This window comes from Phalacrocorax aristotelis, chromosome 15, assembly GCF_949628215.1.
Source record: "Phalacrocorax aristotelis chromosome 15, bGulAri2.1, whole genome shotgun sequence".
Classification (NCBI taxonomy): domain Eukaryota; kingdom Metazoa; phylum Chordata; class Aves; order Suliformes; family Phalacrocoracidae; genus Phalacrocorax; species Phalacrocorax aristotelis.
Window position 1 is genome coordinate 13,560,305 of NC_134290.1, and position 22,923 is coordinate 13,583,227.

General features: G+C 47.2%; 1 protein-coding gene across 4 annotated transcripts in view; it reads left to right on the plus strand.

The window, feature by feature from the left end:
- Window positions 1–10,376: 10,376 nt before the first annotated feature.
- ULK1 (unc-51 like autophagy activating kinase 1) overlaps window positions 10,377–22,923 on the plus strand; it is an 83,501-nt gene continuing 70,954 nt past the window's right edge. For 3 of the 4 annotated variants that reach the window (XM_075110866.1, XM_075110868.1, XM_075110867.1), the window contains exons 1-4: window positions 10,378–10,843; window positions 11,072–11,222; window positions 12,111–12,203; window positions 12,293–12,334. In XM_075110866.1, the coding sequence (XP_074966967.1) occupies window positions 11,133–11,222; window positions 12,111–12,203; window positions 12,293–12,334 (225 nt within the window). In that variant the 5' untranslated portion in view covers window positions 10,378–10,843; window positions 11,072–11,132. Of the gene's footprint in view, window positions 10,844–11,071; window positions 11,223–12,110; window positions 12,204–12,292; window positions 12,335–22,923 lie in introns of all 4 variants that reach the window. The other variant, XM_075110870.1, reaches the window with a different exon arrangement.

The following is a 22,923-nucleotide window of genomic DNA, read 5'->3' on the forward strand; positions in this document are numbered from 1 at the left end:
GACAGCGCTGACTTGCAGTGCCTGATAAAGTTTGTTTTGTTTCTGGTGTGTGTGTATATATATTTAAACGCTGTTGGGGCGTCCTGCTTGGATATGGGGGACCCTTCTTCTGAAGCTCACTGTAAGAAACAACTAAACCTTCCATCTACAAAGGCATAATCCTCCCAGCTCTCACTTGTATGCAATGATCAGAATGAATACGCACGCATGAGAAACTGAGTGTGCATCTTGCTTTGGCTATGCTTCCTACTCGTGTACACTGGCTTTTTCTGTGTCAGAGTCACAGGGATAGCCCTTCTGTGCCTTACACAACCATCTGTACCCGTACAGGTATCAGCAGAACTTTTTTTATCGTGGCCTTAATTTGGAGTCCTGTGACACATCAAACTAATGCCACAGTAGTTACACATGTCTTTCAAGTTGATTCTCCTCCTGAGCATGTTGGCTGGCATTAGCCAGATCCTCTGCTGGCACAAGTCCATATAATTAGCATTGTTTAATCTGGCTGAGGTTTAAGGCTCCTGTAGGAGTGTGACATTAAGTTGAGAATGGTTGACTATAGTCTTAAAACATATGACCTGAGGACTATGAACTGCTTGGAGTTTTTCATGAAAGGTACTACATTAGCTAAAAGATTCAGGTTGTTGACAGAAAAACCTGACTCTCAATATAAACCCTGAGATCTGAAGGAAGTTATGCCAAACAAATCCTAGTCTTATAAACTACAGGATAATGTCATCAAAAAATAAACAAGTTCTCTTAAAACAAATAGTTCCAGTGCTCCTCTTTCTCCTAAATGCCATTTAAACTCTATTCTTCTGCCCATTTTTTTCTCATTATTCATCATATATGGTTTCTGAAGGAGAAAAATCTCTTAACTTGTAATCAGTGTTGTTGGAATGACACAATATATGTTATTTAAGCCCAACTGAGTAGGATGTTTTAAGTGTAAAATGGATCGTATTGCTCCCTAGACTTAGGTTCGTATTATTATCTGTGCAAGAGAATTCAACAACCCATTAGGATCCCAGATATGTTAAGGGTCAGACAGAGACCAAATGATAAATTAAAAATAATGGGGCACTTTCTATCCCCTGTAGGTCCCACAGCCGACGAGCTTTCCGCTGCCAATCTCTTTGTGCCCCTCTGGAAGTTACACCTGTTCAGCCAGCAGCTCCCAGGCCTTTCCACGGCCTCTGTTACTGCAGTCGAGCACCGGCCCCCACAATACTTAATGTATTTCATCCTCTCTACTCTGCAATTCCGCTCACCCTGTTTTACAGAGAAAACAGAGGCATAGAGGGATTAGAGAGGTTTGTCTACAATATTTAGTTTACCAGCATTATTGTGTTGTAGCCGTAGAGATGTCCAGAGCTTCCCAGGAAATTCTCTGCAAAGCAGGGAGCGTGAATGCACACAGGACTCTGGAAACATGTGCTCAGAGTCCCCCTCCGTGCCCTGACCATGGGGTCAGACTATTCGTGTTACAGGGTTAAGCAAGTATAAAACGTTTTGGCAGAAGGGAAGACAGTTAACCTTGTTTACTGTATTTTATCATGTGGTTCGTTTAAGGCTACATTCTGGTTTCTATGTATTTGCTAAATTTGGTTTAGTTGCAGTAGAATGGAAGGGAACTGCATTTAAATATAAGCTAGTATCAGTAACTTGTTGCACATGGTCACACTTCCTGTAACTGGATTGTATTAATATTGCTATTCAAGCCTCGAAGCTGCAAAAAAGTGTCCCATCCTAATTACATAACCTCAGCTGAGGTACCTTGGTAATAAGTGAGTGGATAAAACTCTTCCTTACGAGTTTCTCAAGAGTCAGAAAGAGGATGTTGGTATCCTATTATGCCATGTTAATTTTAAAAGGCTCTTGTCAACCAACAACCCAATAGCTTTCCTTCCCTCTGGGCTTTGTTAGGTTAATCCAGGAGTCATGGAATATGTGCCTACAATTTTGTGAGTCATGGGAAAGCTCCACAGCCCTCATAGTTCTGGATGATCTTGCTGTCCGGTACGGCCAGGTCAGGTGTCTTCCCAGTGCCTGTGTACACATGGCAAATGCATCCTGCAACATTTTGCAGTGTCAATAAAACCAAAATCCTTTACTGGGAAATGTTAGAGCTAACCTGGCGTATTAGCGGGCCAACTCTCAGAGCCTGTACCTAGCCCTGGCGATAGCATTAGCTGCGGACGCACAATTCCCGTACCAGGGTTAGCCTTTTTCCTCTTGCTTTCATTCAGGTGTTTCTTTTTATTAGCGATTGTACCTTGTTGCATTTGACAAAGGGCAAAATGACAAACGGTGAGATGCGTACCTTTCTGATCTTTGACTGGACATAACCATTACTGCATTACAGTCACTACCAAAATCAAAGTAGTACAGAAATAATCATGAGGAATTAGGTCTTCAAAGACCTTGCCACTTACATGGATGAGGGAAAGGAAAAGGCAGCAATCTAGAGGAGTTAACTACCTAAATACCTCTCAGAAATACACCTCTGCTTTGTCAGGCAGGAAGTCGGCAGCTAGGTATCTTCAGTCCCAGTCAAATGCTTCAGCTAAACTGCATTTCTGGGCAATTGCTATGCAAATTCATGGAGCAGAGAGCTCAGATGTGCAAAGAAGAGAGAAAGAATTTTTAAAATGAGGTTAAAATAACTCTTATTTCATGATCTCCTTGCCCTTACATTGTACTCTTTGCTGTGGGGCAATAACTGCAGATATGGGTGGGTCTGACATCCTAACAGATCAGTGATATATATATTTTTTTTTTTAATAAAATGCATCTGAATGCACTAAACATTACAGAAAATTCTCTGATGCTCTGCTGAAAACTCTTCTCCCCCGTCACTTATTGCTTCAGACTTCCGCGCTGGAGATTTGTCCCTGTGGTTTCCTAGAAACGTGCAAGGACGAGGGATCATCGCTTTGGGGTGTTGCAACACAGGTACAGATCCCAGCCGCTTGCTGCTGCCAACAGCAGTGTCCAGGCTCACTGCAGGGTGCATCTGTGCCGAATTTTACATTCTGGCGAGGCAGCCTGTCCTTGCCAGTTGAAAAAGCTGGCTCATAACAGGTCCAGAAGAAGTAGGGGTTTTCGGCAAGTGCTTGCTCTTTGTATCTGTAGGAGTGGGACTCAGGTGATACCTTTCAAGGCCTGAATTAGGAGTAACTGCTTGTCTTGGGCTTTTAGGGAGATGAAACCTCAGCCTCTGCCCAAAACCAGAACACTGACAGCAAATCACAGAAAGGGGGAGAGAGCTGGGCGTGGCGTGGCTTGCTGATCCAAGGCCACGGTTTGCCCTTGCCTGTGTTATTCCTGCGAGATGTTCGCCGAGCCTGCCCCAGAAAGGCTCCCGCAGTGACAGTGCTCTGCTGCCCAGGCAGCCGGCTCCCCTCCTGAACCCATCAGCGGGAGGAGAGCTCTCCTTCATTGCTGCTGGCGCTCATGTCTCGTCTTATCTCATCTCCTGTGGATGTTCCTCACTGTTACAGCTGTTCCTTACACATGCTTGTAAATAAAGGAGACTATAATTTCTGCCCTGGCTCTACATGAGATGAGTAAGGCCTTGGCTGGACCAATGCCTACTTGAAACTGTATATGCTACTGGTCTGCTTGAAAACATAGACTCCTCCAAGCCAGTTAGTCATAAAGAGAAAACTTGCATTAACAGTCCCTTCCCAAAGCGAAGCTGGAAGCAGTCAGCCATCCCAAGTGAGCTGCTCCCAGGCACGGGGTGCTCCTGGCCATGCCTCCCCTCCCCAGGGGCAGCAGTGCTGAGGCACCAAACACCAGAAAGAGCCCAGCTGAAAAAAAAAAAGAAGCCCAAGAGTCCCATTTTTAAGCTGTTGCAGGTCTCGGATTTCCCAGGCTTATGATAAAGCGGTGATGTTCTATAAAGCCTGCACGCTTCTGTGGCTCTTTGCCATAAGCCTGCAGGGAAAGGTTGTTAAACCTGCTCTCAGACGGACAGGTTTTGGAGCAGGAAAATCAAGGAGGCCTCTGATTCATAACAGAAGAGATGCAGGCTTCTCTGGGAAGTCACTGCTGACTTCTAATATTTTAGCTTTCATAAGTAATTGTTGTCTTAAGGCAGCTTTTGAGAAGGTCAAAGACACCTGAGGTGGTAAACGTGTCTTCACTGTCTACCTGGACTGCTTTGGAAAGACATTCTTGGGCTGAGAGGTTCTTTCTGGCCATGATTTTTGGCATTCTCCTGGAGAAGGAGGTGGTCCTTAAACTTGGAGGTTTCCCCTGTATAAGTCATGCCCCCTCCTCACCCCACGTTGGCCCTGCCTTATCTGGAAAGAAGCCCAGGCTGAAGGCTGAGCAACCTTCTGGCCTCCTAAATGCATGACTCCATAGATGTGAAGATGAGGGATGTGACACTCCTCCTCTTCCTCCCACCGTGAGGTGAGTGATTATTTTTAACACAGAGGTCACCAAAGCAAGGGCTGGTGCTGAAGCCTGTTGGAGCTGCTGTAGAGGATGCTGTCAGAGGGGGTCCAGAGGACCAGGGTGCCTGTATCCCCTCCAACAAACCCTGGCTTCCCCAGGACTGATGTGAGGGGCCCGGGGTGGCATGGACCAAACTGTACGCAGATGCAGAGAGAGGCTAACGGTGGATCTGTTCTCATCCAGGACAGAAATGAGGTCTTGTAAGGAACTGCGTGATGATAACTGCTGATTTACGGACAACCAGTGTTCTGGCAAGAAATAGCTTCCAATTAGCCTGAAAACAGACTGCTGTGGGTGGAGGATTTGCAGACTCTCTCTTATTTATTGCCAAACCTCATTTTAATATTATCTGCTGCTTGACAGGCAGGTTAGGTAATGGTCCTTGATGTTAGCACTAACAGATTTGAACACTGAGTACAGCTTTTAGTGCCCAGAGCCCTCTGCCAGTAGCTGAAATGCATCTGATATCAAAATGCAAGGGGAACCTAGGAAGCCCCTTGCCAGAGCACCTTGCCGAGTACATTAAAAGGCTGCCTTCAATAATTCATAAAATCTGTTCAGTGAGCTGGTGTATAAGTCTGGGGAGGGGGGTAATAAAACATCTCAGACCTGGCCTGTCAGGGTAATTGAGTGGCTAGTTAAATCTCTCAACAGTATTAATCAATAAAGGGGCCCACAGCATAAATAGATCCAGAATGTAACATGACAGGGCTACGGAAGTGCATGGAAAGCGATTCCTCCTCTCCTGTGCGTGATGCTAGGTGCCATACTGCTCGAGCAACTGGTATCTGAATAACCTCAATGCTCTGATAGTTCAAACATCCAGTCTTTCCAGCTGTGTTATCCCATGTTTAGATGTCACCTAAATGTCTTTGAGCCGTGCGTGCGACTGGGGGAGCAGTTGGCTGTGAAAGGTAGGGAGCAGACTGTGAACTCCATCACTCAATTGAGTGTCTCTAGTTTCACTGATCAAGAGCTGATGTCGTGGGTGGGGGATCACTCCCTTTGCAAGATAAAAGTATTTTAGCAGAGTTGGAACGCTGTTTCTGCAGATCCCTGGTGTGGTACGAACAAATACTCTTGACATACCTTACGTTGCTGCTGCAAACTTGCAGGTGTTTTCAGGGCTCCAAATTACTCATCCACTCTCTCCAGGAATGCAAGACTACATGGCTGTGTTCAAAATGCACTTGTCCTGGTGTGACTTCGGTGCAATTCTACTGTCGTCTGTGTCTCACCCTTGCTGTAACCAAGCCAGAATAATCCACTAACAGACACCTGAAATGGGTATGATTAAAAGATGTCATTTTAATTTTTTATTAAATTCAGCCTGCAGTTGCCTTCTCTTCCATTACTGCTAGGCTAATATTTACTTTCACCATTTAGATATTTGTGGACCTTCCACATTTTTCTTCCACCAAACTGATTCTCGGCCAAGCATTGCATATTCAGTTCCTTCACTCCTGATGAATCTGGCAAAAATTCCAGCATTCAGGTTAGTATTGGCTCTTCCCAGATACCGGCGATTATGCTCAGCCATTAGGATGTTTTTGGAAAGCGAATGTGTAACTGTCTTAACATGTCTGAATTTGAATCAGGTTTTGAATCCAGACTAATACGGTGTCTGCTTTTCATCCAGATGTACTCTGCAACTAAGCCGTACCCGATCATTCCTATTGTGCTATTCTAGCCATCATTTTGGCTATGAAATTCTCAGAATAAGTTTCAAGTACCCATTTCTGTGAGGAAAATTAATTGCCCCGCAGCAGCACGACCTCTCTATATAGCTATGACTGTGCTACAGCTCATGTTAAAGCTCATCTTCAGGCTTAAGCTTCATGCACAGAGGAGATGTGTGGCCAATTAACAGGCTCAGTCCATGTGCAGTAACTTGTTCAGTCACACTTTGCTCATGTGCCCAAGCCTCATAGTTCGGCATTTCCCTTCCTCCAGAAACACCGATTTGTTTTCCTGGCCCTTACTACAGCAGTTGTCTCACAAACAGAGGCACTACGATTACACAAGTGCCTTGGAGAGTCCCTCTGCATCGAGCAGAGCTTTGATTTCAGAACAGAGGTACACAGCGAGAGAAATAACTTGTTCTTTGCAATTGTGCCTGGCCAAGGATTCCCTCTCGCTTTGCAGTTACAGTGGTTCAACTCTGTGCATGGCCACTGTGAGGCTGCAGGTCTCTCCTGGGACAGCGTGGGGACCACTGGGATGGAGCTGATGAGCTAGAGAAGCAAAAGCATTTGGATCATTGGAAATGTAGCTCTCCAGCCCACAGAGGATGCTTGTGGTAGCCAAAACCATCTAGAACAGCAACAAGAAACATGTCACCCATCTGGCACAGGTTCTTTGGCATATGTGAATGCAGGTCTTTGCTATGCAGGAGCAAATGTGAAATGTCACTTGTCCTAGAAGACATAGTCAGATGGATCCATCTTGCTCTTGGCTGTATCAGGATGGGACTGAAGTCTCATGTTCACAGAGGCTTGGGTGCCTACAGCAAAGTACACATAGCAGCAAGCAGCTGAGCGTGTACCTGCCCTCCGCAGCATCCACCCAGCTTCCACGTTAGGCTTCGCAGTCCAAAACGAAGTCCATGTTGCTCCAGGTTACTGGGAAAAGAGTTAGCTTGTTTAAAATTAGCGTAGCTGTACCTGCGTGAGCTTCAGTCACACCTTGAGCTACTGGGTAGGTACATATGTAATTTATTCCATAGGCTGGACTATGATGAGAACAATTTAGCCCTAGACGGAAAACTTTATTCTGTCTTTATTCTAAATCTTTATTCTGAGTTTGCTTGTTCTTGCATAATTCCCTCATACTTCTGTAGCTTTAACCAATTCCACGGCACAGAGGCGGTGCCAGAGACAGTTACGTCGTACCTCTGCAGCCCTGAGGCAAGGACAGCACTCTTGGACTCCGCTAGGTAGAAAGAGCCGTATTTCTGACTGCTGATTAAAACATGGTACTGGGAAAGAGTATCATCTGAGTCATCAGGGTATCAGTTGTCTGTTGCTTTCCTTCATGTGTGAATTAGAAAAAAGAATAAAGTTGCATTAAATTAAAAAAAAGAATTTCAAGGAAATATTCAAAGGTTTCCCACAGTTGGGTATACGCTTACATTTTTCTCCACCCATCATAAATCGCAGCAGTAGATCTTCCCCCACCCATGTTTTGCATTAGTAAATTGAACTATATACTCTGTCCCCCCAAAGATTAATGCCTCCATCTGAGGAAGCAGTTGAATACGTGCCGGTGGTAGTACTTTCATCATTAGCAAATGGGAGACTGTGGGAGGAGAACGGAATTTGCATGTGTTGGATGTTGGCCTAAACATATTCTGACTGAATTCTGGACATCAGGGAAGAATTGATAGAGCATAACTATTTAATCAGCAAACCACAGAAAAAAAATCTGAGGAATCCTACTTTTAATTAAAAAGCTTTTCAGCTGCCTTTGTTCCAAAACGAACAAATGTTTTGCTAATACCGTGTGTCTGCACAGTGCACTCCAAATATCTCGGAGTTGTATTTGCTGTCAAGCAGCATTACATTTATTAGCTGTCCTTGGGTAAGTTTTTAAATCTCTGTAGAAGTTTGAAATCTTTTCACTAGCCTATTTTTGGAAGACATTTAGTTGCTACAAATGTTTTACTGTCAGTTCAAAGAAAGTGCCAGGCCTCGTGTGTGCGCATGGCAGCCAGTACCCCTTGGTCCTGATCCTCGTGGAGACCTCTGAATACCTTCACAATTCTTACGCTACCCTGAAGTTCCATTTAGTCACTAGAAAGCTACCCAGTGAGTCTGCTTAAAAACAAACCCAGTTTGCTTAGAATAAAAATAAAAAGTCAACAGAGAGGAGGCTGACTTTACTGCCTTGTTCTATATGTAGCTGCATGCAGAAAGCTACCTTAGAACCCGTGTTTAATCAAAACCGATTTAAGTTAAACATTTTTTTTTTCATAACCATCAGCACGTGAAGGAACAAATAAGCACACAGAGTACAGAACAAAGAACATTCATCACTCTGCTATTTTGGCCCCTAATTGAACAGCATTCGTATCAACTTCCTCCTTCGCCCCGCGCTAGGACTGCGTGTCTTTGCTGTGCTAGGGAAGTAAAGGCAGAAACACCTGTGGTCGCTAGAGATTTTTACCGCAGTTCTTGCAAGAGTACACTTGCTAACCATGGTGCCCTGGCTATTCTCCAGCGAAGGGGGATAAGATTTTGCCTGCCTAGAAATCATCTAAGAAGTTTCAAAACATTTTCTTCACTTCCTGCCTTAAACTTTTGCAACTGTTATGTTCTGTATTAGAGGCAGCGGCTTTTAACAACTGGTAAAATAAATTCCTGTGTCTGCCATTTGCCAAATACCTTGATTTTTTTTTTGCAAGTTTGATGATGTTTGCCATTGTTGCTGGTTTCTGTCTTACTTTCTGAATTACCCTCTTGTGATCACTGACAAAAGCCTGAAATTATAGACCTCGTGGACGGCACAGGCCTAGAAGTGAGAGAGAAAACAAGTAGCTAAGTACATTGTATTTTTTAAAAAAGTAATTTTTTTAATTAATTCATGCTGAAGTCACAAATGCACTCTAGCCGTGTTTTGGCTTAAAGGCTACTTCAACGGACCTTGTTATCAAACTCCCACTGAAGAACACCCTTATCGCTTTTACAGTTCTCACTAAGCACCAAATAACTGCTGGAATTTGAGAGGCAAATTACCACCGGTCGGGCACTGCGACTTTTATATCAGTGTTTGGTACACGCTGCCATTTTTCCACCAAAATTTTAAGCGCGGGATGGCAGCTGAACACAAGGTATCCAGCAACCAAGGTCAAAGGACCACAGGCCAGACGTTGGATCACTCAGCCGCTGCTTTTGTGCAGAAAACAAGGCCTGATGCTGTGAGGTGCTGCTTGTTCCCCATTTTTGCTGAAAACAGTGATAAGTGCAGACGCTCAGCACCCTTTGCATGGCGTATCTGTAGAGCCGCCGGCATCGAGGGGCCAGCGCGTGTTTGGTTTTGCAGTGCTGATACAGGTCAACGTATGGGTCGATACTGCGCAATTGTGTCAAAAGCAAACTTCAGGCTGGAACGTGTGAGCACAGGCGCTGCCTGTGAGCGCGTTATTGTCCCTGCAGCTGGAATATGATGTTCCGCTTTGGACATTTTGATAAGGTTGCAGGGGAAATGGAGCGTGTGCGCAAGCGGTCTGGATACCACCATGGCTGGCGGGAGCGGGCTGGGGCAGCCTGGAGCTGGGTCAAAGGTGTGAGCGGTTCCTGCAATGGGCCACAGGGCAAAGCGTGTGGGCTACTGCACAGCGAGGGACCGAGGGTGGCCAAACCGAGCACCAGGCTCAGGCTGGGAGAGGCTCCTCATGGCAACCATTTCACGTTGAGCTCTGGAGCAGGGTGTCTGCAAAGCTTTCTGAGGAGAGCTCGATGGAGGAGAGTCCTCCATGGCTGCTCAGCGCGTGCTGGAGGCCTGGTTTGCTCCCCTCACGGGAGCAGGAGGTGGCTGTGGGTGCCCAGCACGTGTGGAGAAGGGCCAGAGCGCGTGGAGGTGGGCTGCGCTGCGGGAGAAGGGACGATGGAGGTGGCGGGAGCAGGGCCCTCCTGTGCCCCTCGGGTCCCCCCCCGGGCCGTGTCATCGATCTTGTGGTGAATTTTTTTAAAAAACACCTCGAACGTACTCATTTATTTAGTTGTTAGACACACTTCCCAGAGGCTCGGGGCGGCGGGGACGGGGGGGTTGGCAGGCGCCAGGTGCGCAGGGCCACCGCAGACCGTGCCGCGGCGCTGACTCAGGGCCGCCCGCGGGCGGCGCCTTTAAATGTGTCGGGCTCGGCCCCCTCCGCCTCAGGTGCCGCCGCCGCGCATCCCTCCCTCCGTCCCTCCCCACCGCGCTTGCGCCGCGGCCGCCGCTCTCCGCCGCTCCGCTCCCCTCGTCTGTGCCGCGCTCCGCAGAGCTTGGCCTGGGCCCGGGCGGGTGGCGGGGCCCGGGCGAGCGGCGGGACCCTCGGGGTAGCCCCGGCCCCGCTGTGTACGAACACTCGGGGGGCGCGGGCGGCACTTAAGGTGGACTCGCGCTTAAGGTGGACCGCGCTCGTAAGGTGGACTGGGCGTTAAGGTGGTTCGCTCTTAAGGTGGTCTCTCCGCGAAGCCGCGCCTGCGAGGCGGGGAGGGCCGGGGCTCGGCATGGGGAGCCCCGCCTGAAGCGGCCGCCGGAGGAGCCGCGCCGGTCTGTCCTGAGGAAGAGATGGGGAGGGCCCGCTGCTGAGGAGCCAACTTCTCCCCGGCTTCTAACAATGACCAGCTCCCGGCCGTTCTGCAGGAAGAGGCAGCCCATGGACGAGGGCGAGGTGGGGGAGCGGAGCCCGGCGCCGAGCTGCCGGGGGGTGACAGGAGAGGGGCTTCCCCCGGGGGCCGGCGGGTCTCCGGCTCCTGACCGCCTTTCGGGGGGTGGTTGGCGGTGTGTGTGTGTGGGAGGGTTGCCCCGTTGTGTTTGGATTGGGAGAGGTTTAATTTTCTTTAAAGGGAGCTCCTTCTTCACCGGCCCCCCCTTCCTCCTCCTCCTCGCCCCCTTGCAGCTCTGAAGCCCTCCCGGCCGCAGTGTCCCCGCCGGCTCCGGGGACCCCCCGGCCCAGCGCCATGGAGACGGTGGGAAAGTTTGAGTTCAGCAGGAAGGACCTGATCGGGCACGGAGCCTTCGCCGTCGTCTTCAAGGGCAGGCACAAAGAGGTGAATAATCCTTTCTTTTTTTTTCCTCCTTTTTTTCTTTTTCTTTTTGTTTTTTTTAAATGTATGTTTGGGTCTGGGCTGAGCTGGGCACCACGTCCCGGTCACCCCATCCCCGCTGGGCTGTGGCGGCTATTCTTAGCCTGGGCATCAACCCCGGGCTCTGGGGCAGCTCTGGTGATGGTAGACATATTTTTTTTTTTTATTGTTATTGTGGGGTTCCCTGGGGAGGCAGGCGTGTGCCCCTGCAGGACCCGGGCAGGTGGGTTCACCTTGCGGCTGGCCGGAGCGAGGCTGGAGGCCGGCAGCCCGGTGCCCAGGTGTCTGCAGGGATGTCCGACTCGCCAGAGCTGGCCCTTGCCTTGAAATCAAGCAAACAAAAATCCCCCCGTACCATCTGTGAAGTGTAGAGGGCTCTTGCTTTGGGTTTGGTTTGGGGTTTTCTTTGGTTTTTTTTTGTTTGTTTGTTTGTGTCTGTGAAGTTTTGTCTTTCTCCACTTAATTTTTTCCAAGAGGAGGGGGAATCATTCACTGGTAAATAAAAAGAAACCAATCCGGCAGTGGATTTTTCCATCATTAGGGCTTGGGATAAGCCATGGCTCCCACAGTGCGTTTATTTCTAGTGATTAAATAAGAGGATAATCATCATATAAAGTAGTAACAAAAACCCAAACCTTGGGCTTTTCTCCTTGGGCTGACAGGCATAATTCGGGAAAGGGCATGTCTGAACAAGCAAGGGATAGGCATTAGGATGTGAAGTGAGAAGTCTTTACTGGTGCTGCAAGATACTTCTTTCAGTAGTACTTGTGATCTGTTAAGAGGCTGCTTATCCTAATGTAAATTAATGGTGAAATTTACATTTATTATTGGATTACATATGCATTCTTTCAGAAACCTGAGCTGGAAGTAGCTGTGAAATGCATTAACAAGAAGAACCTTGCAAAATCTCAAACTCTGCTGGGCAAGGAAATAAAGATACTTAAGGTAAAAGTAGACTGGCTTATTTTCTTCAGTCTTTGTTCTGTATGTCCTTTGTTGCTCCTAGCTTATGGCTTTGTTTTACTTTTTTCTAGGAATTGAAACATGAAAACATTGTTGCCTTGTATGACTTCCAGGTAAATACACTCAATTATGGCAAAACATTCTGGATTTGGGAGGGGTCGAATGAATGTTGTGGAATTTCAATTTTTAACAGATGTTTGTAATCAAGTGTGTATCCTCAGGTGGGGAGGAACAGAAAGTCTTCTGATAAGTTAGGGAAGGATAAACACAGCTGGACAGATCATGTATTAATTGTTGTCTGGACCACAGAACTCTTAATGCAGTTGGGAGTTGAGGCGGGAGCTCCTGCTCCCAGGATGTCAGGCAGTGAAATGCAGCGTGGGGTGAATATGTCTGTGCTGGAAGCTCGTAAGTTCTCAGGATGTTAGAAATAAAATTACAGTAGTTACTCTTGGCATGCCTACCTTTTATTTTCTTTCTCTGGTCTGGATATACTCCCTAAGAAAATTTCTTTTTCCTAAGCAATGTAAAAATAGCATGAGCGTGACTTTGTAGCATATGATTGTCTTCAGTTCCAGAGGATTTTCATTTGCATTTTTCTGTTGTCCTTGTGGCAATCACTAAGTGTTAAAAATTGCAGCTGACATTTTTAGATTATTGTGGTTTCCCACAGTTGCTTTTTCCTTCAAAGTCAGCTCTGAAGATCTAATATAAGAGGCTAAAACCGATCTGCTCTGAAACCCAAGTTATCCAATGACTTTTTCTCCTTGAATTTTTAGTTAAAAAAAAATCCTGGTGGGTCATGGGGCAAGTTTTCTGACATGTGTGGTGCTTTTTAAAAGAAAACCACCAACCTGCAGGGGGTCTAAGAGCCTGAAATGGAACCCTTCTGTTCTTTGCGTGTGGTGTGTTGGTACAGCCGGTGCCACCCAAAGGTCTGATATTTGTGAGTGGTGACGGCTGCGTGACCGCTGTCTCCGCCGGACCCCCTGGGTGGCCCTGGGGTGGCTTATCTGGAGCTGCCTGCCCTGTCCCTGATATCGCGTGTCCTGCAGGCCGCCGTGTTTGTTGACATTCCACCTTCTTCAGTGGATTGGCTCCGGTGGCCTCGGCGTCACCCCGAACACGAGTCACGGCTGGTTGGTACAGCCTATTTGCAATGCCTTCTGGGTGCTGTAGTCTGCTCGCGTCACCCCGGCCCCGCGGGGCTCTGTCACCCGCCGTGTCCCTCGCTGTCAGGGCGGGGGCTTATGGCGAGGTGCTGCGGGGGGCCGGGACCTTGGGGGGTGTTCAGTGCTTGGTGGTGTTTTGGTGAGAGGTGGGCATGGGGGATTTCAGGCTGCTCTGGGAGGGAGGCAGGGCTGCTGGGAACGGGTTTGCTTCTTGGAAATATCCTTTGGGTGGGAGGCCAGCTCTGCATTGCTCCTGAGCCACAGCGTAGAACTGGTCTTGCAAAGCAGTGGCCGCCTTTGGCCTGATGCGTGCTGCCGAGTAGCTCAGAGAGCTGGGGAAGTTTCCTCTGGCACAGGCTGCTTGGGGCATTAGATCTCATGATTTTTCATTCTCCTCTGTACCTTTTACTTAATAACTTTTCAGCTAAGGGAGTGAGTAGCTGCTCCTGCAATTCCTCTATAGTTTGCATTTGTATGAAGCATTATGCTGCTGGATTTGCCTATTGCAGATCTTTTAAAACCTTTTGTTCATGTTCCGTTCCTCACTGCTTCAAGTAACTGCTGGGTAGGAAGCAGCTCAAAGACATTTCCTGCGACAGGCATGATTTCATCACTGTTACGACTACAGCAATGCATTTTTCTCCTTGTGTGATGGCAAATGAGCTTTACTTATATTCTGTGTTTAGCAGTGTAGCCTGGTGAGATGTTAGCAAGAAGCTGTGTAAGATACCCCAAAACATGAATTTCTGAATGGTGTGGGGCTCAAGGCATGCCCAGGTGGATGTTTAGTTACCAGCTTTGTCAGAAAGTCCTTGTATGACCTGGGTAATTTGATTTCTGGGACAAAATGAGATGACATAGGTGGCGTTGGTGTGGAGTCTCTTCTGGTCTAAGGTGATGGGTTATCGGACACAGCCTGATGCGGTCCACCCTCTTAGGCTGTGTGCGTAATGCGCCTGAGTGTTTGGCCTTGCTCTGTGCCTGCTTAGCAGTTGTATGAGAGTAAATTATCTGCAGAGGTAAAAGTGCAGTTCTGTGGAAGGCTGGCTTCTGCCCACCTTTCCTTGGTTTATGGAAAAGACTAGTTATTGCTCACCGTGTTCCTCCGATACAAGATCAGTTGCTTAATTCGTAGCTGCATATATATATATATTTACCCTCGAAAATGTCATAGTCGCAGTTAATTGAGCCCTTACTTTTAGGCTTTCTAAAACTGAAGAGGGTTATTCTTGTGTTACAACATCATAGAGCAAAAAGGAAAAAATATTCCTTGTGACTCTTAGTGCTGCCCTGTAGCTTTGTCTATCGTTGCACTTGTCCCTTCCTCCACACCTCCTGTCAACAGTGACTTTAACTTTTACTCGTGTGTTCCTTACACACAAGGAAATGGTTGCCAAAACCACAGCGGCTGTAAGCGAGTGATTACACCCAATGATGCTTTTGTTTGCGCTTTCCTGGTTAAAAGCTAATGCTAAGCAGGCCTCATACAAATCAAGATTTTCTGATGTAATGCCAGCTTTGCCCAGACAGACACTTGCAGTGCTGATATCTAATACTGGTAGCAGCTCTCACCCTGGCACACTTATTTTATCTTTCAAATCCAGGAAAACTGCTGTGTTCCTTCTAGTTTCATAGATCTTTGTGATACTCATTCATAAATAATAACAACATAAGAAGCCTCATAGGAATAAATGATACTGGTGAATGTTTAATGTATATAAGTGCAGTGTCTGGACTTGTATAGATCCCCTTGCTGAGTCCTGAGAGCAGCATCATTCATGAGAATGGATCACAAAATGAAATATGCATATTCCCATTATTATGTTCTCATGTATTAGTGAGAGGTAGGTACTGTGAATAGTCTGGGAGCCTAATGCAAGAGCCCTCGCTTTAAAGAGGATAAACCATATTGTATTGCACTTCTAAAAGGACTGTTTAGTGTCCATGCGGAGTTGTGGATCTTTGCTAGGTACAGGAGATGTCTAGCATAAAGTAAAAAACGGATTCCTCCATGTGCTGGGTGCGTTAGTTGCTGCTGAGCGACGCCTGCCCAGCTCCTCAGCTGGGCTGCAGAGGGGCTGGAGTTGGGGTCTTCAGACTGCAGCAGTCGAGGGGAGTACAGCAGTCTAGAGAGACATCTGGAGACAAGAAGTCTCTTTACTCTTTTTAAAGACGGCCAAATAAGCTCTTGTTCCTTTAGGTGGAAAACAATGACAACAAGGGTACAGATGATGGTTTCTGCCACATGAGGACTTGGTCTGGAAATGAGGTTTCTTACAAAATGGATTTCTGAAACTCTGAGGATCAGCTCAGCTCTTTACGCGTGTTGACACTGAAAGCTTTGGCAGCTTGTGGTCCGGTGTATGGAACTTGCTCTGGTTTCTGTTGCAACTCAGGACGTTGAATCTGTGGTCAGTGGTCCCTGGATTAGCTAAGGGGATCCGATGGTAGGAAGGTTACTCTTGAACTTATCAGATCCTGGGAGCACCGTGCACTAGACAGCTGCTTCCAGCACTAGTAAGAAGTAGGTGCTTACATGTAACTAAGATCTTTGGGGCAATGGGAGGTCCTGGGTATGTTTTCTTCCCTGTGTTGTGCCAGCTGCCCTAGGAGGTTGGTTGAATATGTGGCAGCTGAAGATCTCTCGTCTGGCTGTGTTGGTGCTAGGGCAGAAAATCTGCTGTTCCTGGACATAAATCATGCTTTGGATTATTAGAAAGTGTTTTCCTGTATGAAATAGGAAGAAGGATTATTTTACTGGCACGTTTTCCCTAGTAGTGTGCTGTGATCTGAGCTTGCTTCTTAAAGCAGCCTAGTTATGGCTGTGCTTGTGGTGGGTATTGGGTGGGTTTTTGTTCTGGGGTGTTTTTTGTTTGGTTGTTTTTTTTTCCCTCCGATTTTCGGAAGGGTGGGATGGACTGATGGTAGAAACATAGCTGTTAATGTCACACAGGGCACTGCATTGCTGGGTTTCTGGTTTAGCCCAGGTTACCTGAGGGTCTGCTTTCCATAATTTTGTGTCAGGTTGGCTTATTATACTCACCAGCTCAAGATGAGGGTAATGTTTAACTCACTCATGCAGTACAGGCTCACCAAAAATATTTCTGCTGGGGTGACTGTATCACTTGGAGCTCCTGGAGGCAAAGAACATGGAGTCCTTGCAGTGCAGTTTTTCTTCTGCCACCCCTGCCTGAATCCATGGGCATAACAAACACTTCTCAGCTTAATGATCAGTCAGCCTGGGCTGGTCTTCAGAGCTGAGTAATAACAGGCTTGTTCTATTGTTGCTGTATAGAATGTCCCTGTGATCAATAGGATCAGGGCTGTTGGGCTGTCACGTTCTGTTGTGCTGCCTGCACCATCATTCTTTCCCAATATGGAGCCTTCAGCTGCTTGTGTGCATCTTGTGTACGTGCCTCCTGCGGTCCCCCGGGACCTCCGGAGCTCGCTGTACGGCAGTGTCCCTTTGGTGTGCCCTCCAGCACCGCTCGCTTGTGCTGCAGCACTTCGCTGGTGAGTGGGATGTCGGATGAATCACTGTTGCTGCAGTGTCACCTCCTGCCCTCGCCACCTCTCGTGCCACCTAACGCAGGATCTTCTGTTCCTCAGGCACTGCGGTTCGGGTGCCCCAGCTCAGGAGACAGGGCTCCACTGTGACGCTTGGAATGAATAAGGAGGCACTCTGTGTCTGGGAGATCGCACTCCTGGGGTCAGGCTGCCTGCCTGGTTAAAGCCTGTTTTAATTCCATCCCTGAGCAAAGCTGGCAAGTTTCCTGGTGAGTGGGTGTAAAGCGCAGGCTTCTCTGAACTGCCAGGCAATCCTCTCTGTTTGCACTGCAGACAAGAATGGGGTGTCTGCTGTCCTGCTCCCTCAGCATCCTCGCATCTGTCGAAGGGAATCACTCTGTTACTGAAGATTGCGTCTGCCTTAATTTAGAGTTAGAAGGCAAAAAGGACAGAAAATCCAACTGCTCTCTGCCAGTAGTTTTGTAGGATGAGGCTTGAGAGTTTAGTGGACCAAAATGGCTATGTTTATGGAGAGTAGGGAATTTTACAGTCTTGAACTCCTGTTTTATGTTGGCTTCACTAGCTGGTTACCTCACTGCGCAGGTCACAGAAACATCTAGCGAACGTTGACCACTAAATACAGACCTTAGAGGAGTCACTGGCTTTTTTTGGAGGGAGTGGTCTTGTTGCATTTCTGAAATTATGATCACTGTTTTACTCATCCTGTGTGTAAAGCACATACCTGTGTTCCTCTCACATGATTGAGATGTCACGGAAGAGCCGAAGGAAGTTAATAGCCTCTAAAGCTCCCGTGGAAGGTAGCATTACTCAGACTATAATGACAGATTAAGGAATGTTTCCCAGGAGTAATCGGAAACTGGTAGGCTGTTGTGTTCACAGGTTGACAGCAAAGCTCCGGTAACGGCTGGGGTGCTATTGGTGCTGCTCTTCATGAAGCTCCATCACTGTTTCTGTTATGAAAATTCCCACTGTTTAAATCCTCGTGATGATTGAATGCGTTTGGTTGGAGTGGGCAAAGTAAGCTGGTGGACATTTAGAAGGTGGATGGGAAGAAGTGCCTCCTAATCAGTGGCTGGGTGGGACTGAATTCAGGTAGAGAACTAGTGTTTGAATGTCTCTCAAATATTTATAGCTCCAAACCAAATCCCAGTTAAAAGATTTGATTTTGTGGCCGGACTGGACTTAACCCTAAACTGTGAAACTGCAATAAAACTATATTTCAAAAGCTCATCTTAATGCTCAAGCATCTATAGAGAATTGGAGATACAGTTCACTGTCATGTGTCTTCCTTTTTCCCCTCTCCCTTTCGTGCACCCCCTGCCTTCCCACCTGTTGATACTAACTGAAAAGCATTTGCACAACAGGCAGACTAGCAAACAGCAGACATGGAGCTGGTGTTGGTGGTAGGAATCTGAGCTGGATTCAGCTCTCAGAGAAGCTGTGGGCCTCTGAAGCGGACACATCTCTCCCATGGGGCGGGCTGCCTTCAACCCGTGGCATGAAGTGAGAAGCTGAAGACTGGGGTGGTCAGCAGAGGTGGTGTTTGATCTGCAATATCAAGGACAGAAGGCTTTTTTGTTTTATTTTCAAAATAAGTGTGTTCTTTTTTTTACTTGGTTTTTTTTGGTTGGGTGGGGGTTTTTTTTTGGGTTTTGGTTGTTTAAATTTTTTTGCTGTTGTTCATGGAGCAATAGTAAATGGCAAACTTGATGGGAAGTGAAGACAAGCGATGTGGTCTACCAAGGCAGTGTTTCTCAGGTACATACCTAAACATACTTTGCTTAAGAGAAGCCATCTTAACTGTCTTCAGATGTTATGGTTCCTCTCTGATAAATTTTAAAAATAAATGTCCACAGCAGAACTTTGCCAACAGATAGCTTTAGAGCCTCTTTTGCACTTAGTGTGTAGCAAGAGGTGCTTTAACTGTGTGGCGTCTGCTGCTTTATGATGGACAGGCCTTAAATGCCACCATAAACATGAAGAGATGCTCTCAAAATGCAAAGTGAAGATCTCAAAGCTGCGTTTGTTTAATAAGCAAGGTTGTTTCAAGAGGGGCTGATAGAAATGAATTAAATTCTGTATCACCAGTTGCATAGGGCAGTAATGTTCTGTCTGGCTGCAGGAGCACCTGGCTTGTCTCTCGGCATCAGAATAACAGGAGGAATTAGGTCAGCTGAGCTGGCATACTAGAGATCAACCAGACAGTGTGGTTCCGGTGGGGGGAATGAAAGATGCAGAATTTCAAGCCGTTCGAGATCCTATTTAGCAAAGCATCTTATATCTCCAGGAAGGGAAGGTCTCCCAGCAGGCTCGGTACGTGCTGGCAGCCTGGAGCGCGAGAGCCGCTGGCGCGATGGGAAACCCCACGCATCGCAGCAGAGGGTGCGGTGGTGTCAGGCAGGGCTGAGGTGCAGCCCCGCTGGGCTGCTGGATGGGTTTGGAGCACGTAGGTTGCATGTTTCCTCCCCGTGTGTGCTGATTAATGTCACTGTGCATGCAATCGGGGAGCTGGGGCCGGTTTCTCTTTGCAGTGCTTTTTGTTTGTGTTTGGTATTTTTTCGTCTAGCTGGCAATTGTAGCTAGCCTGTTAAGTATGTTAAAACATATTCAGATTTCTGGTTTTATTTTTGTGGAGTGTATTTTTGGGTTTTTTAAATACTGCAGATTCAAGCCCATGTTACTCTGGCTTCTGGTAATTGGATTCCCCCCCTTAATCTAAGACAGTTTTTATTTGAAAACTTATGCTTTTTTTTCTTCTTTAAACTCATTTTTGTAACACCTTTGTGCTGTAACAATGTGTGTTTGTTTTCTTAAATCTGGTAAAGTATGAAATAAGTGGGTGTAAAAGAGAAGATTTGCAAAGGCCAGTCAGTCATGCAGCTGCTAATAGAAAACCCTGTTGGTCGTTGGGCCTATAATTTCCAAAGTTGCATTAAAAAAAAAAAAATCCTGCAGGATATCAGATTGTTTGGGATATGCCATTAAACAAACAAGCCACTCCCAGCTTTATTTGTAGAACTATGTTAATTGGTTCTAAAAACTTAAACTTCCAGATCAAGTGGCTTTGCTGTGTTCGAACATCTCAGTAAGTGAATATGTCTTGGTGAGCGTGTGATTAAATCTGAAACGTTCGCTCTTGTAGCCTGCCTTAGTGTCTGCCTCGACCCGCGGCACTCCCCCCAGTACTCCAGCGCTTTGGGTAGGCTCGTAAAACACAACCTTATGGCGTACAGGGATTTCGTTCCAGTACATGTGACTGAGCTTAAGGTAATGAGGAATTCAACCTGAAGTGTTTGTTTTATGACTGTGATAGAGAAAGGAGATGAGGAATGAATATAGAAAAGCAAATCGGATCTTCAGTATTTTTGTCTTTGTTTTTCGAATTCTGAAGTCTCCTCTCGAGAGCTCTAGCGTAATGCATTGTCATTTGCAAAAAGGAGCTTGCTTTTGTTTAAAGAAGCTTCTAGGTCTTATTCTGCCTGTTGCCAAAGGGGTAGCTACTTCTTTCCACCCCCATGTCAGAAAGGCCAAACTTTTCAGGATTCTGCTGCTTTTTTTTTTTCCCCTCTACTGTTTCTTGTCCTTGCTGGGCTGCTGCAGCTGCTGCGTGCAGGTGTGCCCTGCGCTGTGTGCTCAGGCAGTGATGCCTCCTCCCTTAGCGCTGGCCAGCTGCAGACACAAACTGGTGTAGGTGGTGCAGCATTACCCGCAGACGAACATGACTGCTGCAAAAAGTGATTGCTTTTCAGTGTCCCAGCAGCATGAGTCTTCAGTTTGCTCTGATGCATGGTTCTGGTCTCACATTGAAGCTCTGTGACTTGTGAAACCTGCCACTTTGCCTCCATACTCTTATTATGACATTAATCTGTTACTTCGGTTTCTGTGGTTAGGCTCAGATGCAACTCTCAGCTTTGACTTGCTGTAGTGTGTTGCTTTGCAGAGGCCCAGTCTGCCTCCGAAAGAGTCATGTTTTCCTGTTCAAGCCCTCCTCGAGCGCTGTAGCTCTCGGTCATCCAGCACATGCGTTGAATCTTGGGGCTTTGACCAGGGCCTGCGGTGAACCTGCGTGAAGCCAGCAGCACCTGCCCGGTCCGTGGGGCTGTGACTGGCACCGCCACTGCCTGGGGGTTGAGGTGGGGAGGAGGAGAGAGCTGGGGCTGGTTTGGAAGAAGCTACAGAAAGCTTGTGTCCAGTGGAAGGGCTGGTGAAGTTCCTTCAGGTCGCTTGAGGACTGAGCTGTTGTACCAGCTTGTCCAACTGTTTGTCTGTGATGATAACACTGGCTCGGCAAAGAGCAGCTCCATGGACATGACGCTGTCTTGTTTTTTGTTTTCTTTTTTTTAATGTCACACAGTCAGACTTTAGGACTGTTGCCAGGGGTTGGGAAGTACTTTCCCTCCCTTCCTGAAGCCTGTGTAGGACCAAAGGATAGCTTTCCTGCTGTTTTTATCTGCCCTGAAGTACTACCTGTCCTGAAACAACTCATCTGTTTCATAAGCAGAGAATACCATAGTGCCTGGAATGGGGTAACACAGACCCTTTGTGTCCTTGTTCTCCTGGTCCTGCAGAAATCCACCTGCTGCAAGGCTGGCCATAAACCCCTCCTGTGGAGCAGGGCCTCCCTTCTGCTTGCCCTGTGCCTCTGCTGGTGCTTCACATCCTGGAGCAAGCCGACAGGTCTGTAGGAAGCAGAATGCAGGCAAGAGCCAACGCAGACATCTGTGAGCCTCTCTGGGTCTTGCCGCTTACGCTTATTCCCTGGGATCTACGTGAAGAAATTAGAAGCCCTCATTCTTTTGGGAAGTCAAAGATCTGCTGACTGCAGTAATAACGCTTTCCAGTCAGTAAGCTTTATTGCTGGACCCAAGTGTGCCAAAATGTGCGAAGATATTGAGTAGACCATTGGTTAACGGTGTTTGTTTGCTTGCGTACCATCTCCTGGACCCTGCTTATGGGTAACTGCTACTGCAGCCCAAGAGGAGAGTGGCTGCTGGTTCCTTACAGCGTGCTAACTCTCTTGGTGCAGGACCTCACCGGCAGCATCACGTGAATCCCAAAACTCTGTCCTAAAATGTGCTTTTGTCTGGCTGTGAAGCTGTGTCTGGGTCTGAGAAATGTTTTGTGGTATTGTGTGTCTGTGCAGAGAGGAGATTATACGGCAGTGAATGAGTACTTTCTTTGCCTTTTCTCCTCTTCTTCCTTCATCTGAGTCAATTGTTGTCTCTTGAATTGGAAACCTGCTTGAAATGTTCCTGAGTCCCTTACTGGTGAGGTTCAGGAAGAGCGAAGAAAGGGAGCAGGGCCAGAGAGCAGAGGAACACAGTAGGCTCCAAGATATTTTTTTTCTTTCTGCGTGAGGTCAAAAGGCATGTGAATATCTTCTGGCTATTTGCTTTAGATCTATTTCCAAAGGGTCAGTATTGGTGGATGCTCCCACAATTCAGATTAATGTTACTATTGTCTTTTATCTTGCTTCCATTCAAATAGTTGCGTCAAGAGATAATCCTTGCATAGCATGACAGTTTTCCTTTCACTCTTCAGAGGTTAGCCTGTGCAAGCCAAGCTGTGAGCCAGAGGGAAATAACACCAAGAGATTTTACTGTTCGGAAAGTTTCTTCCTTCTCTTGAATGGTGGATTGTGTCTCCCAAGCCCAGCCAGCTTGTGAGCCCCTGCCTTAGCTAGAGGCTTTCCAGGTGCCGCTGGCCTGGGAGTTGGTTTCTGTAAAGCAACGCTGTTTGTTACAGCCCGTGTTGGTGACTCCAGTACCGCTGTCAGGAGAGCAGTGACTAGAGACCATGAGCCGAAAGGGTGCTGGCCTCATGAGATCCTGCTGGCAATGCAGGACGATGCGGTGTGCTGTGGTTCTGCTGCAGCGAGTGGGGCAAGTAGCAGAAACTCAACACCAACTGAAAGCTAAGCTTTTCCACTCTTTTTTCTAATCTCCCACTGTCAGACCCTCAGCTTTGCTTTATGGTTCTGTTGTGTTGGTGCTATTGATGAC